The sequence below is a fragment of the Pundamilia nyererei genome, unplaced genomic scaffold, assembly GCF_000239375.1.
Source record: "Pundamilia nyererei isolate P.nyererei 1_Seehausen unplaced genomic scaffold, PunNye1.0 scaffold00070, whole genome shotgun sequence".
Lineage (NCBI taxonomy): Eukaryota > Metazoa > Chordata > Actinopteri > Cichliformes > Cichlidae > Pundamilia > Pundamilia nyererei.
The window spans coordinates 2,604,773-2,626,983 of NW_005187471.1; the positions used below are offsets into that span (position 1 = coordinate 2,604,773).

At 40.3% G+C, this 22,211-nt stretch overlaps 4 protein-coding genes across 5 annotated transcripts in view; 3 read left to right on the forward strand and 1 right to left on the reverse strand.

The window, feature by feature from the left end:
* Nucleotides 1-2,872, forward strand: part of cdkl1 (cyclin dependent kinase like 1 (CDC2 related kinase)) — an 8,947-nt gene extending 6,075 nt beyond the window's left edge. Inside the window, exons 6-10 of the mRNA XM_005736732.2 lie at nt 62-262; nt 395-477; nt 621-677; nt 773-934; nt 2,078-2,872. Coding sequence (XP_005736789.1) covers nt 62-262; nt 395-477; nt 621-677; nt 773-934; nt 2,078-2,179 — 605 coding nt within the window. The 3' untranslated portion in view covers nt 2,180-2,872. The remainder of the gene's footprint in view (nt 1-61; nt 263-394; nt 478-620; nt 678-772; nt 935-2,077) is intronic.
* dmac2l (distal membrane arm assembly component 2 like) lies at nt 2,587-7,245 on the reverse strand. Of its 2 annotated transcripts, XM_005736730.2 has the most exons (5): nt 7,159-7,243; nt 6,966-7,062; nt 4,992-5,200; nt 3,248-3,419; nt 2,587-3,130 (listed from the first exon to the last, which is right to left on the reverse strand). In XM_005736730.2, the coding sequence occupies exons 2-5, from the start codon at nt 7,058-7,060 to the stop codon at nt 3,016-3,018; spliced, it is 591 nt and encodes a 196-aa protein (XP_005736787.1). In that variant the 5' UTR covers nt 7,061-7,062; nt 7,159-7,243; the 3' UTR covers nt 2,587-3,015. The 2 variants fall into 2 exon arrangements, with proteins under 2 accessions (XP_005736787.1, XP_005736788.1); XM_005736731.1 differs by having other exon boundaries at nt 6,966-7,245.
* Nucleotides 7,246-7,292: 47 nt separating this feature from the next.
* Nucleotides 7,293-13,755, forward strand: l2hgdh (L-2-hydroxyglutarate dehydrogenase). The gene is made up of 10 exons (XM_005736729.2): nt 7,293-7,512; nt 8,615-8,730; nt 10,092-10,243; nt 11,232-11,363; nt 11,447-11,609; nt 11,707-11,741; nt 11,824-11,991; nt 12,295-12,452; nt 12,556-12,687; nt 12,777-13,755. The coding sequence occupies exons 1-10, from the start codon at nt 7,433-7,435 to the stop codon at nt 12,970-12,972; spliced, it is 1,332 nt and encodes a 443-aa protein (XP_005736786.1). The 5' UTR covers nt 7,293-7,432; the 3' UTR covers nt 12,973-13,755.
* A 1,328-nt stretch (nt 13,756-15,083) lies between these two features.
* The window catches only part of sos2 (son of sevenless homolog 2 (Drosophila)), a 40,695-nt gene continuing 33,567 nt past the window's right edge, over nt 15,084-22,211 (forward strand). Inside the window, exon 1 of the mRNA XM_005736733.1 lies at nt 15,084-16,058. Within this exon, the coding sequence (XP_005736790.1) occupies nt 15,975-16,058 (84 nt within the window). The 5' untranslated portion in view covers nt 15,084-15,974. The remainder of the gene's footprint in view (nt 16,059-22,211) is intronic.

A 22,211-nucleotide genomic window follows, 5' to 3' on the forward strand; every position in this document is an offset into this window, starting at 1 on the left:
ATGTGTGTTTTCACTGATAGTTGAAATGATGTTGGATGTTGTGCATTTCTGTGTTTGGCAGCTGGTCCGTGTGACTACTACACCGACTACGTCGCGACCCGCTGGTATCGCGCCCCCGAACTGCTGGTGGGAGACACTCAGTACGGCCCCCCGGTGGACGTGTGGGCAATCGGTTGCCTGTTTGCTGAGCTCCTCTCGGGGACGCCTCTGTGGCCCGGGAAGTCGGACATGGACCAGCTGTACCTGATCATAAAGACCCTCGGTAAGATCAGCCTCCTGCGTAAAATGCCTTTACATTTTCGGAGAAACAATATCTCATAGCAATTTTTTTCCTAATTTTATCGGTGAGGTATAATGCGTTATACTCGCTATTCGCTGTGTGATCATGTTCCAGGAGATCTGATTCCTCGACACCAGCAGGTCTTCAGCAACAACCAGTTCTTCTGTGGAGTATCCATTCCAGAGCCACAACAGATGGTGACGACGAGTTTTGCTTCCTTTATTTCAGTCAGAAAAGGCCGAATAAAGATCATTTCACTGAAATAATAAATGAACAAAAAGAAATATCTAAACTTGTGACTGTCTTTTCAAAAAGTCCTTTTGCTCTTCGGTTTCTGCAGGAATCTTTGGAGCAAAAGTATCCAAACCTCTCACATCAAACTCTGAGCCTGATGAAGGTGAAGTTGTTTTTATTTTAATGTTTGCAGTTCTTCCTGCTGCTGTTTTACAAAACTGACAAATTCTGGTGCTCTGGCCACACGTGATGGTGCAGGGCTGTCTGCGGATGGACCCGTCTGAGCGGCTGACCTGTGAGCAGCTCCTCCAGCATCCGTACTTCGACAGCCTGAGAGAAAGAAACGAGAGCACATCTCGACAGCAGGACCGCTCCGGCAACAAAAGGACACGTTTACCTCGCAGACACGTTCCCCCCGGGGTGAGCAGCCTTCTGTTCCAATGATAAAGATGACGTACCATATTTGGGATAACTGGTGCCAAACTGGTTGTGTTTTAACTTGAATACAGAATTGTCAGTGGTTATATCGGCTCATACTATTAAAACGAGCACTTAAAAGTTACAAATCAAAAACTACTTCTTATATGTTATTAATAGATGACTACTTATACCACTTATACTACTTATTATATATCAGGATATAATAAAAGATAATCAGGTCCCGAGGTCTGAAATTTAGGTAAATACAACATCGATGAACTACAAAACATAACATGACAGTTTGTCCCGAAAGAACATCTGCAATCGCCACAATTCAACTTTATTCTCAAAATGATCAATATTTTTGTTCTTAATTTGTCCCTAATACTCCATCATAGAGGGTAAGTAGCAGTCAAGTGTTGCTAATAAAATGCACTTATCTAATGATCATCAACGAGGGTCACCGACTCCATAAAAGCAGAGGTTTTTGGCAGTTTGCAGGACTGCAGCATGCAGGTGTGTGTTAACACAAAACCAAAATGTTCCCAGAAGTGGACATCCCAGCAAAGATCAAATCATGCAATGCTCAGAGAAACTAAAAAACAAAACAAGAGCTACATCTCAGTTAGCATGTTGAATGTGAAAAAGACTGAACAAGTGTGGCTTGTTTGGAAGGAAAGCCTCTTCTCTCTAAAAAGGACATGTTAGCACAGCTTCAGCTTCCAACGTTGCAACTAAACAGATGACAAGATTTCTGGAACAATACCATTTGGACAGATCAGACCAAAGTTCCACTTTGTTTGGCCATAAGCACCACATTTGGTAAAAACCAAACACAGTGTGTCAGTAAAACACCTCACACCAACAGTCGAGCACGGTGGTGGAGGAGTGAAGATCTGGGTTTGTTTTGCACTCGAAGAACCTTACAGCTATAGAGTCGACCGTGAATTGTTTTCCGGGGTTTTCTAGAATTAAATGCGAGGACAATGCAACAGGACAATGATCATAATCACGGCAGCAAATCCACAACAGACTCTCTGAAAAAGAGACCCAGTCAGAGTTCAAACCTCAGGTTGTAAAACTCATCGATCTTTTAAAAAATGCCCTTGTAAACTTGTTTTTACTGATTTTTGTGCTCTACAGTATTTGCCACAGTTGACCAGCAGCGGCTTCTTTCCAGCTCTGGACAATAAGAGGTACTACAACAACCTGCGCAAATTCAACTATCACCTACCGAACATCTAATCCCGCTGGTCCTGATCCGAGTCCAACCACCACCAAGAGCTCAGTAACGTGACGCATACTCCAGTAGCACTTTTTAAACACATTTAATGAAGCTCCAACCACTTTTTATGAGGTGTATCACATGAGGTGTCTCTAGTATCTCTCTCGTTGATGTCAGTCTATGCACTACTCCCAGCAGGTCATGTTGGTTTATGTATGTCGCCGTCGTTTCAGGCTGATTTTGTATAGAGACAAGAAGCAGTGAGCTGCTCCGCTCGTAGCTGCACAGTAGACTGAAGGAAAAACTCCAATGTACTGCCTTGCCTGGTTTGCCAAATGTATTTTTATATAATGACGGGCTTTATAAGAGCAACTTGTTTGTTATTTTAGTAAGTTATAATGCAGGACATGAAGTTAAACTGCTCGTGAGCGTTTCAGAAAATCTTATTTATTGACATTAGGAGTAAATACAGACATTAAACATCCTTTATCCCACTTTCACAAACATTTATTAGCAGCAGTCGCACTGTACTCAACGTCTCTGGAATATTGGTGCTAAGGATGTTTTCAGCCATCTGTTTGTCCTCAGATATTTAATGATGAATGCCAAAATAATCTAAAAAGAAGATGTAAATTACTCTTAAAATAAACCTTTTCAATTGCTTTCTCTATGTACACACATATGGAGTTACTTTGAATAAATATCACAGTGAACTAGTGTCACCAGCGATTTCATTTGACTCTTTGTTGGACTGACGAAATGACAACTCTGTGAATGATTACGCCACACCTTCTCGCGACAAAAAACCCTCAAAACCTAAGAATAATGGATGTTGTGCTGTGTGCCATTCACACGATCAGTCCAGGTCCAGCTGTATTTCCAGATGTGGAAGTGCAGTTTGCAGCCTGTCAACTGTTGTCTGTCTGTCTTTGATTCCGGGAAGATCACTGAGAAACAGATACTCCAGTTTCCTGAGAGGAAGCATCGCCTAATTACTTCATTCGTTATAAGACTGTTTTTAAAAAAGCACCATTAAAACATGCGGTACTTTAAATTTGTTTCCTTTGGAGCGAACAATAAACACTGACCTGAGTTTGTGCAGGGCGATAATACCCTTATCAGTCACATTTCCACACGACACCACCTCCATCATGTACAAGCTCTCCTGCAGGTTCTCTATGGAGGTCAGCCTCTCCAGACAGGCATCTTCAATGTAGATACACTTATTGAACTTGACTTCTTCCAAATGTTTCAAACCATCTAGAAAAATCAACGTTAAAAAAATGGCATCAGCACGTTTAGGAAAAGGGACTCAGGCATGCTCTCCTTTAAATATATATATACTGGAGTTCAGCAGCCAGCAAGGTCAGAGAAAGCGTGCGTGCCTGCTTGGTGTAAAATATCCCGGACACTTGCGTCACTTTTAGATAATTAGTCTAAGAGAGATGCACTTTCCCCTCGCCTTTCTTGTTAACACCATGGAAGGGAATCGCTTTCAGGTCAACCGTCGAGGTCGAAGCTAATGCAAAATTTACACTTTCTGAACTTGGCTTTAATTTTTAATTTAAACACACTCTTTACTATGTTAATCCAAAGCGAGTTCAAAGGGAAATAACCTATGTTAACATATGTCAACATCTGGATTTATTGATGTTAACAGAACATAAGTCCTAATGACTTATGTTCTGTTCCCCCAGTGCCATCATTGGGTCAACAAGATCATTATGAAGCTGGAAGTACAGAATATTGAGTTCCGTCCTTGTTGATCAAAGCGTCCCTTATTAAAGTTCACAGTCTGTCAGTTTTGTAACATATTTTTGTTGCAATGTTGCTTTTAATTTGTTATATTATATACGAGACATATATAACTTTATTTTTTAATGATTTCTTTGACCAGTTCTTTTTCCAGGGTGGAATGATTGCACAGCACACATTTTAATCACTTTAAAAAACAAAAACTGGGTGCATAGATTTGAATTTGCTTTTGATTTTTTTCTAATCCATACAGAGCTGAAAATGTATACACTCAAAACTATATATATACGCATTCCCCTAAATCTTTTAATAAGTACGCTGAAGGTTCTACAATGTCTTTTAACTTGACAGGGCCTATTAACTTCTCATTAGTGATCATGATCGACCACAACAAGGATTTGTTTACCAGCACTCATTGGATTGATCAATACTTTGAAGAATTGCAGCACCCAACATGGACAAGCTAAATGCTTTCTGGAGAAACCTTTAATGGTCAGACGACACGGACATTAAGCTGGAAAGTGGACAGAATATCTTAAGATTACTTCCAAATTGTTCAACTTAACCTTAAATCTGTAAGGCTGTATGTATATATTTGAGCCTGTATGTATTCTTCTGACCCAAAGTTTGAAGTAAATTCAAATTTGTACATTTGTGTATGCTGCACATCTTTAATGACATCTGCACAGTTCAAAGGAATCGTTAAAACCTCAAAATAACTGTGAGATTCACGTCCATGGATGCAAACTTCTGACCACAACTGCATGTATATCTGAGGTTAACAAAGTACTTATCCAAAACGCATCCAAAAGATATTTAAGTGCAGAAGACGCTGCACCCTCTGAATCTAAGAATATGGATTTTTTTCTTTCTTCTGTGATATGAGATCAGCCATTAAACACAATATTAATTCATCAATGTTTTCCTCCCCATGAACATTTTTTCTGTTAATTAACAAGACAACAGCCTCACCAGGTGTGTGACTGTACACTTAAATATATCTGAGACAACATCCGCGATCATTAGGTGAAGACGTCAATGAGTCTAGAACAAGAACATGATGTTCTCCACACTGACCCAGGTAGTCAAACCCTTTGTACATGATGCAGGATTCAGTGGCGTCAATCGCCTGGATCTTGTATCTGCCCAGAGACCCAGTTGGCAATGCGTTGTAGTCGAGATGCCAGCGATCAAAACCCTGGAAGCGCACTTTAGCACCACATCTCAGCAACCACTCTGCTGCTGCTCGGTCTGGGCCCACAGCTTTTATCCTTTCATAGTCCACCCTGAGTGAAGATCAACAAACAGTCAAAGTATTGCACATGCTGATATGAGATGAAATGTGACGGGTCACATTTGTTGGGTGCAGAAAGGGAAGAAGGGTCAAGAGACAAAAGTCAAAAGTCCTATTGACAACTTCCCCACTAGGGCAAATGTTAAAACCTGAACTAATCATCAACGGTTTACAAAAACAAACATGTTGTCAGTTCATAGCCTGTATATAGCTTGTACTCACTACAGCCTGTACATACTTATAGTTATAGAATATTCACAACATACTTCATACCGTGTACATTATAACATAATAGACCCATTTCTGTAATATACTTACATATCTATATTATTGCTAATATATATTGTAATATATCTATATCACTAAAGCACTTCTGGATGGATGCAAACTGCATTTCGTTGCCCTGTACCTGTGCATGTGCAATGACAATAAAGCTGAATTCTATTCTATTCTATTCTATTCTAGTTTATTTAACATGAAAAAAATTATTTTAAGCGCCACTGGACTGTAATTCCTCATCTTTACTAAACAGTTACAAGCAAAAATCTCTGTAAATGAAACAAAAGTGAAAATTAATTTATAAATACAGGCCTAGAAATAGCTTTTCTGTTTAAGTGTTTGTTTAGACTTTGTTTATATGATCTTAGATAAATGGATATGTTTCAATGTGGGCTTTCTTTTCTTTGTTTAGGGAAAAAAATAATACTGTAGCTGACCCATTGTGTCCATTTCTACCCAGCTATGCTTTTACTGGATGGACGATGTGTTTAAGATGAAGCCATTGGCAGTCAGATCCTTTCTAAATGGTATTGCATGGTGGATCAAAAACTGACTTTTGCTCTTCTGCGTTCATAATTCCATCAATTTTGACAAGATCCCAACACCGTTGTCTGAAACACAGCTCCAAACCATGACAAAGCCTCAACCGTGCATTACAGATGGCTGTTGATACTCACTATTGTTTCCTTCTTCTGACCCCTTCAGTACATATTGATGAATCACTCCATCAGACCTGTTGTCACAGATTTTTGGTCAGGTTCTTGTATGATTTAGCATACATCACGCTTTTTCTTTCTTTCTTAAGAACGGCTTCTTTATAGCCATACTTCAACCGAGGCCATTTCCAATGAGGCCTCAGTGAAGACTAGATCGATCAACAGAAGATCCAGGTGCATCTCTCAGGTCCGGTGTCAAGTCTTACCTGGATTCTTTTTCTTTTATATTTCTTAAGTACATCACTTTCAGATAGGTTTGTCTGCTGTAGAAGCTGTAGTGGCTTTTCACTTGTTATTTTGTACTCAACATGTCCAGTTTCCAATTTTAATGACACACCACGCTGAGATATAAGAAGTTTTAAGCTAATCTCTCTTTGGGAATCATCTTGTTGGTGTGAAAATCCTATTTTATGCCTATCAAACTGTATTATATTTAGCATTTTTCATACATTCAGCTACAGAAACAGGAACAAATTACAGGCTGCTAGTAGCAAAGTGCCTAAAGACACGTTTTAAAGGGGTGTTTGCCAAGTTTTTTGTTATGTGTTGACAAAACTGGTTCATTCCTTGAGTTAGATGCCTGTTTTATGTTTGTCTGACTCATAGGTCAGGGTTAAGTCTCTGAATATAGTCAGGTACAAGGACTGGGTTCAAAATGAGAGAAAAAGCAGCTAATGTCCAGAAAAAGAAAAGTATGGCTCAAGACTTTCGTATAGTGATGTATTGTTAAGGTGGAGGTGACTTAATAAAAAGGTGCCTCACTTGTTGAAAACGGCATTTAGCCAGCCCCAGAAGTGTCTGCGGCTCCTCTCCGGGTGAGTCCCCGCAAACTTCACCGCCCGCGACAACAGTCTCATATCTGAAAGCCAAACAGTGCACTGGGAGTTATCTCCTCTGCTGGCTCTCACCGACAAACAGCGCAGGACTGCGACACATAAACAATCCCGTCTCTCACCTGTCCTCCCACAAGCAAAGGACAACTGACAAACACTACTGTTTACATTCAGAGCGCAGCCATCATAGCTCTAACCTTTAACCTTAACGACGTATCGCGAATAAAAAAAACGCGGTATCCAATTGGCTGGACGCGCTTACGTCAGAGCGGAACGTTAGCGGCTCTACGTACGGGAGCGAGAGGAGGAAACACGAACACTAGGAGCTAAGGAAAGTCGCTCCTGGCTTTTATACAATGAAGAGGCTAATTTGAGCTGCTATTAAACGCTGTGACAATGATCCGGATCCTGAGCGGGGCGTCCTTTAAGGCTGCTGGTGGACTGTTAAAGGATATTCAAAGCAGACAGCTACACGGGTGAGGCTGACACCACAAAGACAATGACTTGTGCATAAGTGTGAGCTTGTTCAGTTATATGTGAGAGAAGAAGTAGTGGTGGGGTGCTAGTTTCTTTAATCCGTACAGATAGGTAGGAAAATGTGCAGAAGAGCCTGCCCAAATATGCAACTTTCACTGAGCTGTCAGTGAAATCCAGCACAGGTGTCCTAATCGCTGAAGGACACCCAACTCTCCAAGATATAGATTCAACAACATCTGTACCCTCTGAATGAGCTAGGTCCTCACGCCACGTTGTTTACTCACACAAAACATCTGTCTGCCTCTCCAGTCATCTGCGCTCCATTCACATTTCACTAAGTCATTTTAAACTTTCAGAAGCTCCCTTGATTTCTTAATAAGTGTCCAGCAGGGAGGACGGTTGTTAGAGTTGCCGTATTTTCAGAGGCTGCACACAGCTTACCGCTCCCTCTCCAGTTTACTTTAAGGAAGCCCTGCAATATAGGAAATTACAGTTAATGATTATTAAGAGCAAGGGAAACCTTCCTACTTAAATTCAGCTTCTTCAGAGATAACCCTCGGGTTGACAGGTGAAATGTTTGGCAGGTTTAACTACTTACACCTGTGCGCATTTGTACAGGTCCTGGCACTCTGTTCTAGTTATGATAGAAACCCTCGAGCAAGGTTTCATCTCTGAACATTGACACTTTCTAACCAATTTGGTGATAGTCCCTGATTTAATCTCTGGTTGCATTTATTGCTTTAATGTTTTGTGGGACATTAGGACATTTTGTCTGGCTGTTGCAAAAGTGCCACAAAGTGTACTCACTTGGTTACAAGATTTAAATGTTTGTGAACATTGTGTTCTTGCAGATCCTTACTTGCCTATATGGTGAAGGGTTCTTCTATCCTATTTGTAATTGCAAATACCTCTTTAATTCAAACATCTGTGTCATAGGTATCCAGACTGATCTGCGTTGCGTCAAAGGTCTCTTTCTCATCCATGGCTGGACTTTGACCTAAATATTCTGCTTTGTTTTCTACCTTTTCAATCTGTACAGCTAGTCGATTATTAATAGCCACCTTAAATTTTGTCCTGTCTGTTTACTTTTTGTTTTTTCAGCACATATGACATAGCTGTGGTGGGAGCTGGCATTGTGGGCTTGGCCACAGCCAGAGAGCTGATTCTGAGACACCCGTCGCTCAGTTTCGTCCTCCTGGAGAAAGAAAAGGAGCTTTGTGAGTGGAGTGTTGTGGATGTAAAGACATGTAACAACATGTTAATGTAGAGATTTGTGTTCTCCACAAATCTCTACATTTCTGACTTGACAGCCCTTTCCCTTTAGTTACTGTTTCATTAATATTCAAATGTCCTGGAGAACAGAGCCAAAACTTTGTAAAAATGTAACAAACCAGCAAACATACTCTGGCACTGTTTTCTGAAGTTATTGCAGGATTTTGGATGTATGACAACACTTTACCCCAATCAGTATATAAGATATTTATACTACATTTGCAATCATGTGAAAAACTTGCGTGATATAGATATATATAGATACAGATGCATGATATAATGGTTTGTAGCGATGACTTAAATTAATAATTTCCTGTGTGACTTCAGTCTCTCACATCATTGTGGTAAAACTTTGCACTCTTATTTAAAACAGTGCTTCAGTTCATTGATGTTAGCAGGCATTTGTTTGTGCACTATTCTCTTAAGCCTGATTCTACTGTTGTGGACACAGAAGTCAACAGTTGGAGAACCCACGGCTGATTTGTCATTCCTGTTATACTTCTTTTAAGTCTGCCGTCTGGACGCATGCGTATTTGATGCATTGTAAAAAGGCAGGTGGGCAGACCCTCAGCTAACTGTCTGATGACTCTGGGACCCAAGTGGACCCTAACAGAATCCCCGCTTTAAGGTCCCACCACAGTATTTCAGTGAGGTTGAGGTCTGGACTTGGACTGGGCCATTGCAGCATGTTGATTCTTTTCTTTTTCAGCCTTTCTGTTGAAGATTTGATGCTGTGCATTGGATCATTTTAATCCTACATGACTCATTTGCTATCAGATAGATGGCCTCACGTTTGACTCTAGAATACTTTGGTATACAGAGGAGCTCATGGTTGTCTCAATGACTGTGCCCAGGTCCTGCGGCTGCAAAACAAACCCAGACCATCAGCCCTCCACCACTGTGCTCGAGTTGTTTGCGCTGTTATGCTGAGTTTCCCCAAATGTGGCGCTGTGCACTGTGGCCAAATATAATGCACACTTTGTTCTTGTTTGCCCAAAGTCCAAAGAATTTGTTGAGACATCAACTCCTGGGAAGATAGTGGCTTTGTATTAACACACCTGAATATTAACTACTGTTTTCCACTCTTTTATGCTATGCTAATCTCCTAAGTGTACCCTAATATTTACCAAACAGAAAGTTAAATAAAGTTAATTAAAACGTTTGCATATTAAAATGATCAACATTTAAACAGATAAATAAACGAAACAAAAAAATGATTTGAGTCAGTTTTTTTTCCCCCCATCACTCTGTAGGACTTAATACTCCCTTCTCTCTTATTGTTCTTCAATTTGTCCATACCTACCAGCTTTACACCAGAGTGGGCATAACAGTGGAGTCATTCACAGTGGGATCTACTACACACCGGGATCACTGAAGGCTCGCCTGTGTGTGCGAGGAGCCACTTTAGCCTATGAGTACTGTGAGAAGAAAGGACTTCCTTACAAGAGATGCGGAAAGGTTTGTCTCTGTATGTTAAGCTGATAGATTTAGAGTTCAGTGACCACCTTGAGTGACTGAAATTACAGCAGACATTAATCAACAGTGTTGGGAAGGAAATATACTACTAGTTTAACTGTATTTAACAGTAGCCTACTGCCCTTTCAGCTTCATCCATATTTACACAGTTTAATTAATGTTACCCATTTTTACCAGGGGCTAATTGTTTTGTACTCTTGGTTCTATATGTTCTCAGTGAGAACAGATATCTGTGATAGAAAACAGATATTTGCTTGCTTATTAAGCACCACGCTATGGAGCCACTGTGAAATGTAAAGCAAAAATGGGTGACAAGGTCAGGAAATTTATAGAAAAAATAAAACTGCATATTGATTAAAAGCAGTGGGGGAAAAGTCGGTACCCACAGTTGGAACTAATTTCATGGTGAGCTTAATCCAGCAGGAGGCAGCATAACGACTAAAAGCAACTAAAATTGAACTAGGTGGCAGTGGTTAACCTGTGACCTCAGCAGGTCCTGGTAGGTTCCTACTTCAAATTGATTTTCTGGAGTTTTTTTTGTCTGGAGTTTGCAGTGTGGAATGGGAGGATGGATGGAAGTTTGAACTAGCTTTTAAATCTTTGAAATGTATATTTATTCCCAGACACGGGTCTTAAAGTCAGCTCTGTAGCTGAATGAAATCCAATGCAAGGATCAAATATTTGGAGTGTTTTGGAGACAGCTTTGATGTCTCCCCCTAAAGATTAAATCCAAATCAAGATCTTTGACTTGGATGTTAATTTTTATTGCCCCGTAGAGTAAAGAAAAGGACTGAGCGCCAATTCTTATTGCAAAAAATAAAATCTTATATTTATTTAGAATACAAGAGGACCAAGTATGTTACCAACGATTTGATGCCTGCTTGTTTTTTTAGCGATTGTTGGTACTCTGAAACTTTTCAGTTGGTAATAGTGAAGTATACAGTATGTGTTTCTGTCTTAAACCATGCAGCTCATCGTTGCTGTGGAGCAGGAAGAGATTCCCAGACTGAAGGCTTTATATGAGCGCGGCATGAAGAACAATGTGCGTGACCTCACCATTGTCGATGGCAAGGGCATCCGGGACAGAGAGCCTTACTGCAGGGTGAAAAGAAAACAAACATCATCTCATTTACTTGGACAAAAACGTGTTAATGCAGGGTAATATTTGATATTTCGTCTTTTCAGGGGATAATGGCCTTGGATTCGCCCTACACTGGCATTGTCGATTGGAGGATGGTGGCTCTCAGTTATGGTACTGACTTCAAGGAGGCAGGTGGCACTGTGGTAACTGAATATGAGGTCAATGACATTTCCATGATCAAGGAGAGCCCATCAGGAAGCACAGAAGGTAACAAGCTGGTTGTGCACATCAGTGTTGACACAGTCATAACTTGTCATAAAAATTGTATAGCTAACACAACTCCCTATTTAAATTCCATTTGCAGGAATGAAATATCCACTTGCAGTCAGAGATAACAAAGTAAGACATGTTAAAACAAAGGTATCACACGGTCAGATCGTGTTCTGTTGTTTACATTTTTTGCATCATTACTTTCTCACAGGGTAATGAGCTGCGGTGCCGTTACGTCCTGACCTGTGGTGGCCTGTACTCGGACCGTTTGTCACAGATATCTGGATGCAGTCGGGAGCCACGGATCGTCCCGTTCAGAGGAGATTATTTAGTCTTGAAACCTGAGAAAAATTACCTGGTCAAAGGAAATATTTACCCTGTAAGTTTGCTGAAAATGTTTTCCTGGTGCAAACATATACAGTCAGGTGTTTTCTGTTTGTTTAAATCATTTTTTGGCAATCTCAATTGCATAACATCCCAGATATATGTGAAAAACTAAGTGAGTTACAGTATGTGAACTTCTTTTTCCTCCTGCCTGGAGATGTTTTGAGGGGTCGATTCCAATTTAGTAGTTTCGAAGCAGAGCTCGGTTGTATCCACATTATTTGTGGGGTATTTTAATACCTGTTGCAGGTTTAACATGTCTGTGTTTTCTAATAAATTCTGTAAAATCTCTCATTAGGTTCCTGACCCTCGTTTTCCGTTCCTCGGAGTTCATTTTACCCCGAGGATGGATGGAAGTATTTGGCTCGGCCCCAACGCTGTCCTCGCCTTTAAAAGGGAGGGTTACAAAGTGTACGACTTCAGTGCTCAAGACTTTGCTGATGCGCTCTTGTTCAGGTAGCAAATCTGTCCTGGAAGATGTGACGATTTCAGTCACAGTGTAACAGCTGCGTAGTGTGTGATGCCAATTTGTGTTTTATTTTGTTTTGTTTACCTGCAGAGGCCTTCAGAAGCTAATAATGAGGAACATTACATTCGGAGTTGGAGAAATGTATAGAGGACTTTTCATTGGTGCACAGGTTAAAAATCTGCAGAAGTACATCCCTGAACTTTCCCTGAGTGATGTGATCAGGTAGAGAAATCATTCTTGGTGCTTGTTACACAATATTAGGATAAATGTTAGGACCGGTTTTCTGTAACCGCCGGTTGTTTCCTGTCCAGGGGTCCAACGGGAGTTCGAGCACAGGCCCTCGACCGCGACGGAAACCTCGTGGATGACTTTGTGTTTGACGGCGGGGTCGGAGATGTGGGCAGTCGAGTGCTCCACGTGCGTAACGCTCCTTCGCCGGCAGCCACCTCCTCCCTCGCCATTGCTGAGATGATTGCAGATGAGGTGGAGAACCGCTTTACGCTGTAGCAGAGGGAGGAGAGAAAACCAAAGAAAGTCCAGCTGTCATGACTTCTTTATTACAGGACAGGCCTTAATTTAACAGAATAAAGTGACTTCTCTGCTGCGGTTTTGTTTTTAACACTTTTTTATTTTCGTGGTGCTACTTCGGGTTGTATGTTTACTCCACCACGTATGAAAGTACAGTTTATTTTGTGCATTTCTGTCTAGAAATAAAGTTTGCCATGACCTGCTTTTTACATTTGTAACTTCAATAGCATTATCATCAGTTTCTAACATTAAAATTATAATATCAAAGTACATCAACTGTGCGTAAATGTGCACTTTAGATTTAAACGAGGGCTCTTTAATGCTTACATTTCAGTACAAACGGTTTCTTTTTAATTTTTCAATGTGATTTTTCAACCTGTATGAAAGAGGAGTTTGAAGACTGTATAGTCTGCTATAAATGAATGAAGAGTTTCGGTGTCATCATGGAGGCTTTTATCTAGGTGTTGGCTTATGAAAGTCTTCATGTACCACACGGTTTACCAAGAAAGATCGGTTCTTCTTACTCCATTTGACAGTTGTGCAACAAAGATTGTTAAATTATATCATGACTAAATAGTGTCTTTGTCTTATTTATATTTTCATCAAGGCAAATTTATATTTTTTGTGGAGCTGCTGGTGATTTCTCTTGAATCTGTTTCAAACTCTGCACATGTTCCTAAAACTGTTCTGTTTGTCTCTCTGTCATTACATTGATTATGACAAATGAATGTTAAGGTAATTTTTAAAATATATATTTTTGAAAACAAATGTGCCATTTTTGTGGTTTCTGTTTTAGGTTAGTTTTTTTGGAGGATTTTTTTAAATTTTTTTTTAAAGATGTAGGCTACATTCTTTTATATTTAAATATAATGACTAATATGGGAATTGACCACAGCTTCGAATATTTAAACACAACCTTGCTGTGTTTAAAGCTGATTTTTCACTGTGCTGTGATTTTACAGCACTGAAGAGGATGAAGTGGCGGTATGGAGAGAGAGTTGTGGACTTTGAACCAATTCAGTTACATTTTATTTATATAGCACCAAATCCCAAAAACATTTGCCTCAAGGTGCTTTATATTGCAAGGTTAATACTGTCCCCTATCAGCAACCACTTGGCAACAGTGGGAGGGAAAAACTCACTTTTAAAAAGGAAGAAACCGCTGGCAGAATTAGCCTCAGCCCCTGGTTGGGGGGGGAGCGTCAGAGGACAGAACAAAGACATGCCATAGATTAATAATAACTAATGATTACATACTGAGATGTTTTAAACCTAATCTTAAAAGTAGCTTCCCTATTCCAAATTGGGAGCTGGTTTCACAAAAGAGGGGCCTGAAGTGGAAGTTTCTACCTGCCATTTTACATTTAATTACCCTAGGGAACCACAATTAACCAGAGCACACTGTTTAACACAGTCCCGGAGACTGATTGGATGGCTGAGCAACGGAGAAGTGTACTTGTACTGTTTGAAGAACAAGGAAGATATGTAAAACTGTTGTAACTACAGAGGACTAAAGTTGATGAGCCATACCAGGACAGAGATGATGATCACCAAGCAGCAGTATGGCTTCATGTCAAGAAATAGCTCTAAAGATGCAACACGTACAAGAGAGGGATAGTGGATATACTAGATAAATTATGTTGAAGATGGAGCTAGCAGGAGGAAGTTCATGGATGTAGTGGAGGAGGACATGGAGAGGTTTGAGGGGGAGGATGCTAGGGAGATGGTCCACTGTGGCGACTACAGCCCTTCTGTGCCATGGCTAAGTCAATGAATTATAAAGTTTGGATACAAGGAGGCAACAAACTGGAAGAGCCAAAATAAATTAAATACATATTAAATATTTAATTATTAAAAATGAAGTCAATCATTTTTTTTCATGTGCTGAATCACAGCAACAAAGACAATGTATGGGGCACATAAGTTTTCAAAAAAATATTTTCACTCATAATATTTATTTAAGCGCATTTTCCCCATTAATCCAGCCTCCTTGTCATATAAAACGTAATTAGAAATGTGTTTAGTGTGGCCGACACTTCAAAGGGAAAGTCAATAAGTTTTATTGTATTTCCTGCTGTCTATCCCTGTGTGTCGCTACTCTTCGCTGCTAAGAGTCTACTCTGTGTGTAGACAAAAGTCCAGCCTTGTTTTTTTCAGTCCAATAAAATGTGAAATTACGCAGGGACGCACGGCGCAGCGAGCAGAAGCTGTAGGCAGGCAGCGGAGTTGGTACGAACATCTTCGACTTCACGAACCAAAAACACCTCGGCTGCTCTTCAGCGGCTCTGCTCGCAAATATGCCTCGGACCGGCCGCTGCTTTGGAGGTGTACGCGGGATTTAGCGCCTTATCTGCTGCGGGGAAGATGACTGAATTCGGAGCAAGCAGCGCAGGAGAAAGTGTGCCTTGTTTGGAGCTGAACGGGTCGTGTGCCACAACATAGTACTCGCAGCGGAGGCCAGCCCCAGCAGCCTGTAGCAATCGTTAGCCGGCCAGCTAACGCTAGCGTGCAGGTGTTTTGGCTGTAAACAACGTAACATAACTTGTAGCTGTAGTTAGCTGGCAGCAACCTCGGCTCCAACGTCTTGCCTCAACATTGAGCTCAATGTGCCTGCTTTAAAGTTTTTAAGCAAACGCCAAGCAGCAAGTGTTACACTTAGCAGCATTCTTATTAGCAGTTAGCAGCTGCTGGGTGTTTACAGGAGCAGCAGGCTGGCCACATAGCCACAAAGCTAGCGACTTAACTTTATTGCTACATGTGCTTTTTTCCATCTTTTTTAATAGATATTTTTTCCGCTGTTTAGCACGATTTGACCTCGGACTCACACTCTGCTTTAGTTACTCTGCTTTTTATTAAGTGAGCCAGTTTGTGTTGTTTCACCGTTGTAAAGCCGGGACTGACCCACCCATAAGGACAATTTACCCGGGGCCGATGCTGACGGTTCAGCCCGGATCACGGCAACACCAGGAGCCGCTTCAGCAATGCAGCCCCAGCAGATATACGACTTTTCAAGTGACGAGAATAGTCACAAATGGAGAGGCCTCTTCGTGCAAGCTCTACGAAAGGTACGACTGTGACCACCAGCTTTCTCTATGCACTATTATAAATCAAAACACCCGTATTGGGGTGACCGATTTGAACACTGGTTTCATCTGTGCATCTTTACCAGAACAAAAGTTTTAGTAACACTTCTTGACTTGAGTCGGCTCAGAAGCAAAGACTTCAAAGTGTTTATATTAACACTATACTTATTTGTGAGGCATTTAGTGTTTTGCAGACCTCTGGAGATATCCCGCGCCTGTTGACATGTCTCTGCTGTGCCTATTCAATATGCTCGTCACCCAAGTTCCTCATAATGACTTCCCACAGTGATTTTGAAGAAGTTGTTCCTTTGTAACGAGTTTTTCGTCGTTTCGAGGGTGTGCTAACGACTTGCATGATCCAGGGTGAATACCAATGAAGCTTGAGTTGAGTGTCGTGTTGCCTTCTTTATTTGTTCCTCATTTCATCAAAAGATCATCATTGCTGAGCAAAGAGCTTCTGTAGCTGTTTTCGGGTGCTTTTGGTCACACTTATCTGCCTTTTTTTCCCAAGCAATGCAGCTTAGACTCTTATAAACTTAAAATTAATTCTTCGGAATAGGAAGCATTTGCATTTTAATTTCCTTGGTCAGCAGGACACATCTGTATCAGTTCCTTTTTGACTGCCCTGTTCTTTCCTTTTTCTTGCATCATCTTGGCTTCTCCTAGGTTTATTTTCTGTTTTGTGGCCCCTCCACATCCCCTCACCCCTTCTGCTCAGACTTGCAGAGTCATGAAAGTCTGGTACCAACTCCTAATGGAGAAAAACGCATTTGTCACTGCTCTTTCTGTTTCACTGGGGACTGTTTGCCTTGCTTTTCTGTAAGGTTACACACAAGGCCAAACTGTTTAGAAACTGGAAGGTGCACAATGATCTGCATGCTGCGTTTCCTTTTGAACTGGCTGTGTGTATAAACTTACAGCGTCCCGTCAAGACCTACTTGTGAATTTTAGTGTTCTGATGTGGCTGGAGAGTCCCAAGAAAGCCTGTGTTACAGTTCAAAATAGAAACTAGATTCTTCTTCTTCTTCTTCCACTATAAGAAATACACTGGCCAAACAGGCAAACTGTGCTGCATCAGAATGGAAAATGGCATTGCTTATTTAGGTGACCTTTAGAGACTTGTGGTTCACCTAACCTGCTATTATTGGTGTTTGAGTGCTTTGGTTCCAAGTTAAAACTAAGCCCCTTACACAAAACAGACGCACTGAAAAATGAAATTTAACATTGATAGAAATACTGAAATAATTCCTTTCTTAAAATAAATATCAACAACAAGCCATTTGTCAAGGTTGAAAGATGGTTTTGTGCTTAACTTTATCACTGGTCGTGTTATAAAGTTTTTTTTTAGTTTTTTTTTTACGTGATTTCAGCATCTGACAGAAAAGCCTTGAACCTGTATTTAATGTGCTTTTTGTTGGGACATGTTTTAGTTTTAGCAGCACTGTGGCTATAGAGGTTACTGTCTGTGGATTTAGCTGTGTAGCAACATCATGCTTATAAATAACGCTGCCCTGTTCTTGTCAGTGATCAGTATTGCAGAAATGGTGTGATGAATCAGGTGAAACTGAGAAAGCAGGTGGTCTGTCGCGATGCCACAGTGTCATTGTCTCAACATGCTGCACAACTGCCAGAGGGAGAGCCTGTCAGAGATTGACGCAAGAGAAGTTTGTTATGGTTTTGACTGACTGTGACTCGCTGGTTTTTTTTTGTTTGTTTTTTAACAGCTGTCCAGGAGCTGTGGTGGATGACTCCATCCTCTAGAATGAAATAAATAAAGAAAACTTGTAAAGGCCAGATCACGGACGTAAGTTTGTTATCAAGCAGGGAGCTAGTTCTGAGATGTGTCACCAGGTGGTGGTTGGTTTTGGATATATGTAGATCATAAATGAGATGGATGGATTTACTGAGGCTTAACAAATAACCATGACATCACATTATTGGAATTAAGGCTAGAGCTGCATGATTTTGGCCAAAATTATTGTCAAGATTATTTGTCGTGCCCTGCCACACATTGGCGACCTACCCAAGGTGTACCCCACCTCTTGCCCTACGATAGGCTCCAACACTCCCACGACCTTGCATTCGATAAGTGGAAGAAAATTGATGGGTGAATAGAGTTATTTGTCACGATTATTTAAGTGACAAAAATGTTTTTGTTAACAGAACCCTTTTTCCAGTTTTAAACATAAAACTAGTCCTCCGTATTTACCTGAATTCTTTGGTATTGGCACTCTGGAAAAGTAACTGTGTGTCATAACGCATCTTTTGTCCAACTTTTATCTTGTGGACATGCTGACACGCTGCACAGACTCACCTTTGTGGATATGTGAGTTCATAGATGATGCACGTTAGCAACCGTTGCATTGTTTTTCTTGGTTGCCGTTATACTTCAGATTGTGGTGCGTTTTTCAGGTGGTTGAGTAAATTATTTGTGTTTCTTTGTGGTGGGAACACATCTCTGTAGTACTCTTTGCATGTGATTTGTTCTCTGTTTACATCACTTGCCCTAAATTCTATTTCCAAACAACCAATGCTGATGTGCTTCTAGAGACTAGCCTTTCGCCTTCTGTTGTGCCAGACATTTTCTAGACATCTGTCTTTTAATGTAGTCTTATCACAGCTGTGATTGGCGCCAGGCAGTGCTTTAGGGAGCGTTTGATTTGGTGGAGCTTGCATTTTCAAAATCAGTGGAACGTGTTTATTTGATCGTGGGTAGCCAAAATCTTGAGCGAGATTAAAAATCTATTAATTTTGCAGCTAAATTTTTGCATGGTGTAATCTGTTAGTTTTCTGACAAAAAATGAATCACTTGCAAAGAATAAATGCAGAAATACTGTCAAATGTGAAGATGTGCTATTCTTGTCTTTTCTCTTTTATTTTTTTATATAATGTTGTTTTTATGCTGTAGGGTGGGTAGAAAAGCTGATTTGAAGACATCATGTTGGAAGATTTGTGCATCAAATGATGAACTAAAAACAGTAATTGTTAGTTGCAATGCACAGTTCTCAGGAAGTCTTTAATTTGATGTAAGTTAATTGCATGTCTGTAAGAATTAAGTACTTGGTTGCTTTGCTGTGAAGCAGTTGCAGTTGTAGTGCTGAGTTCATACCTACATGAAGGACTGTAGTAACACATATATAAAATGCAACAGTTCAAATCCTGCTTTCGTCTGTCATTTATGCTCATTTTATATTATAAATGAATATTTCACCATGACACAAGTGCAGTGTTTGTCTCCAGGTTAAGGTTGGACAATAACTGGTTTTAAAAACCTTATCGGTATATTTCCAAAAGATTAACAGGATTAGAGAATAGAATTAAGTTTCGTTTTGCATTGGGTTGCTTCCATAAAACGGTGCTTGCAGCGGTTGCAGCTCTCTTGTTACTGTGCTCCCCAATAACCTTTCGTTTTCCATTGATCTTTCTATTTTATTAAAAATCCTTACGAGATCGCTCTCATTGCTTTTGCATATATTACTGAGACTTAAGTCATGTATTGCCATGAACCCTAAACCTGTTGATTCATATTGCTGCATCTACATATCCTGGCTGGCGATTATATGGCTCATGCTTGGTGCAATGCACGATCTCTATCTCACCCTGACATGCTGGTGTTAATAATAACTGTGCATTCCCCAGGTCTGCTGTTTCATTGGCATTGAGAAATGGGCCAGAGGTTTGCTGGGTACAGTTTCATTCCATTGCCTTGTTGAGTTAGAGCAGCCTGGTGCAGTTGAGTTCACAGGCCAGCATTTTAAACCGTGATTGGTCAGGTTACAAGCCTGCTTTATGTTTGTGTGTGTTGCCTTTTTTTAATAGTCTCAGCATGAGCAGTCGGTTAAATTCTGAAAGGGTGACTTCACTTGGGGCCCAAGCTGAGAGAGTTGTTTTATTTTAGTCACATGGTTTTGTTGCCTTTTTTACTCAGACTAGACAGAGCTCTTGTCATTTCACCATCAGAGATTTATTACGAGACTCTACTGCAGCGCTCGATTCCAGCCAGTCATCAAAACTGCGTCTTCCATTTAAGTGCTGCATTTTATACATTGACAGCTCAAATCAAATGGTTTTAATTGAAAGTGATAAAGAGCCAGGAAGGAGTACAAAACCCCCACAGTTTTGTGTTCATCTTCTGTAACCACAGAAGGTTCTGTGAAATCAGTAAACGGGTGGTTGAAAGAAAGTCCTCCTGTGTTTCCCACGATCACATGAGATCTTATTTTTTTTGTTTATATGGTGAGATAAATTTCTGTAAATGTAGATTAAAGTAACCCGCTGTTGAAAAAAGAAAGATTTACAGAAAAAATATACATTTTAGTAGCGTGTAAATAATAATGTCCGTGTTAACATATAATTTATTGTCTTGAAGTAAAAAGTGCTTATCAGGAAAAAAAAATGGATAAACATTTTAACCAAATAATAAGAGCTCAACTCCAGCTTCTCTGTGCCACGCTGCAGAAAGAACAGACTCTGCCACCTTAAATGACTGCTAAATGCTATGCCTAACAGCCACTTTATTAGTTACACTTTGCTATTTCTGGATTGGACCCCCTTTTTGCTCTTTAGAGAAGTCTTTGCTTAATCTATGCCATGAAAACTAAGTACAAAGAGATTTTTTGTCGATGTTGACGTGATGGGATCACACAGTTGCTGCAGATTCATCAGCTGCACATCCATGATGTGAATCTCCTGTTTCACCACATCCCAAAGGATTGGATCGAGATCTGGTGAGTGTTGAGGACATTTGAGTACAGTGAACTCATTGTCATGTTCAGAAGACAGATTGAGATGATTTGAGCTTTGTGCTGGAAGCAGCCTGTCGAAGTTGGGCGCACTGTGGTCATAAAAGGATGGACATGATCAGCAACAATACTCAGATGGGCTGTGTTTTGTTGATGACTTTTGGCCCGAAATATGCAAAGGAAATCCCCCACATCATTACACCTCCCACCTGAGCTCTTTGATACAAGGCAGTAACAAAGAGCTCAGGTTGATCTATGATTTTTATGTTGTTCACTCCAAATTGTAACCCTACCTCATCAGACCAGGCAATCTTTTTCTAATCTTTTGTTATCCAATATTGGTTGTCATCTACAGTGCATTTACTGCAAGGTTGTGCATTCAGAGATGTTCTTCTGCATTTGTAGTTTTACTGTTTTGTTCTTATCAGCTTAAAGCAGTGTGGTTACTGCAGCTCACTCGATATTTATGTATTTATTTTTTTTAATCCGAAGTATAGTTGTGTGGGAAAATCCTGGCAGAGCAGAAGTATGTGAAATAGTCAGACCAGCCAGTCTGGCACCAACATTGAGAGCCACTTACAGTCACCCTTCTTCACCACTCGGTTTGAACTTCAGTGAGTCGCTGTGTCCAAATCTACATGCCTAAATGCCCCGAGTTGCTGCCGTGGGATTGGCCAATTAAATATTTCATGCCTTTATAACCAGGTTGAATCTAGACAGGGAGAGAAAATGATGAGAAAAGAGAAGAGGGTGATATAATTGCGCAAAGTTCCTGGGCTGGACTTGAAACTATGTATACTTGGTCATGTGCAAGGACAAAGGTTGAAAATAAACCAGGCCCAAAGAATAGCTGCAATATTCATATAATAATCTTACTATAATCACTGTAGTGAATGTAAGTCTGTATGTACCCCATCTCCTTAATTGGCGGGCCAGTCTCGATGAAATTTTCACCTCCCAGCAGTTAAACAACAAAAGGTCATGATTATCAAAATTTGTATTTGCATATATTACTTATTATTATTTGCTAGAAATTATAATAATTGGTGGTCTTTTTTTGTCTTGAGTTGAATATTTTTGTGGCAGCGTTACTTTAAGAAGTTTTTAAAAGGCATTTCCAGGTAATTCTAAAAAAACCTCCAAAACATTTGGTCACATGATTAGTAACAGCACTAGTACTTAGTAATGATTAGTAGTCGTTGTGGTTACTGGACAGTAGGGCTGCCACGATTAGTCGACTAGTCACGATTACGTCGACTATTAAAATCGTCGACGACTGATTTAATAGTCGACGCATCGTTTGAAGCTTTGTAAGATCCCAAAAGACGCAGGAATAAGTAGTAGGATTTAAGAGTGTAATAACAGACTGAAACAGAAGATGGCAGCACTGCAT

Bases quoted from the DNA above. Each gene is read 5' to 3' on its own strand.
- l2hgdh (XM_005736729.2), top strand. From the start codon at position 7,433: ATGATCCGGATCCTGAGCGGGGCGTCCTTTAAGGCTGCTGGTGGACTG. The intron at 7,513-8,614 runs GTGAGGCTGACA...TTGTTTTTTCAG, and splicing joins CAAAGCAGACAGCTACACGG to CACATATGACATAGCTGTGG. The intron at 10,244-11,231 runs GTTTGTCTCTGT...TAAACCATGCAG, and splicing joins CTTACAAGAGATGCGGAAAG to CTCATCGTTGCTGTGGAGCA.
- dmac2l (XM_005736731.1), bottom strand. From the start codon at position 7,060: ATGAGACTGTTGTCGCGGGCGGTGAAGTTTGCGGGGACTCACCCGGAG. The intron at 3,420-4,991 runs GTCAGTGTGGAG...TGATTTTTCTAG, and splicing joins CAAAGGGTTTGACTACCTGG to ATGGTTTGAAACATTTGGAA. The intron at 3,131-3,247 runs GTCAGTGTTTAT...GCTTCCTCTCAG, and splicing joins ATCGCCCTGCACAAACTCAG to GAAACTGGAGTATCTGTTTC.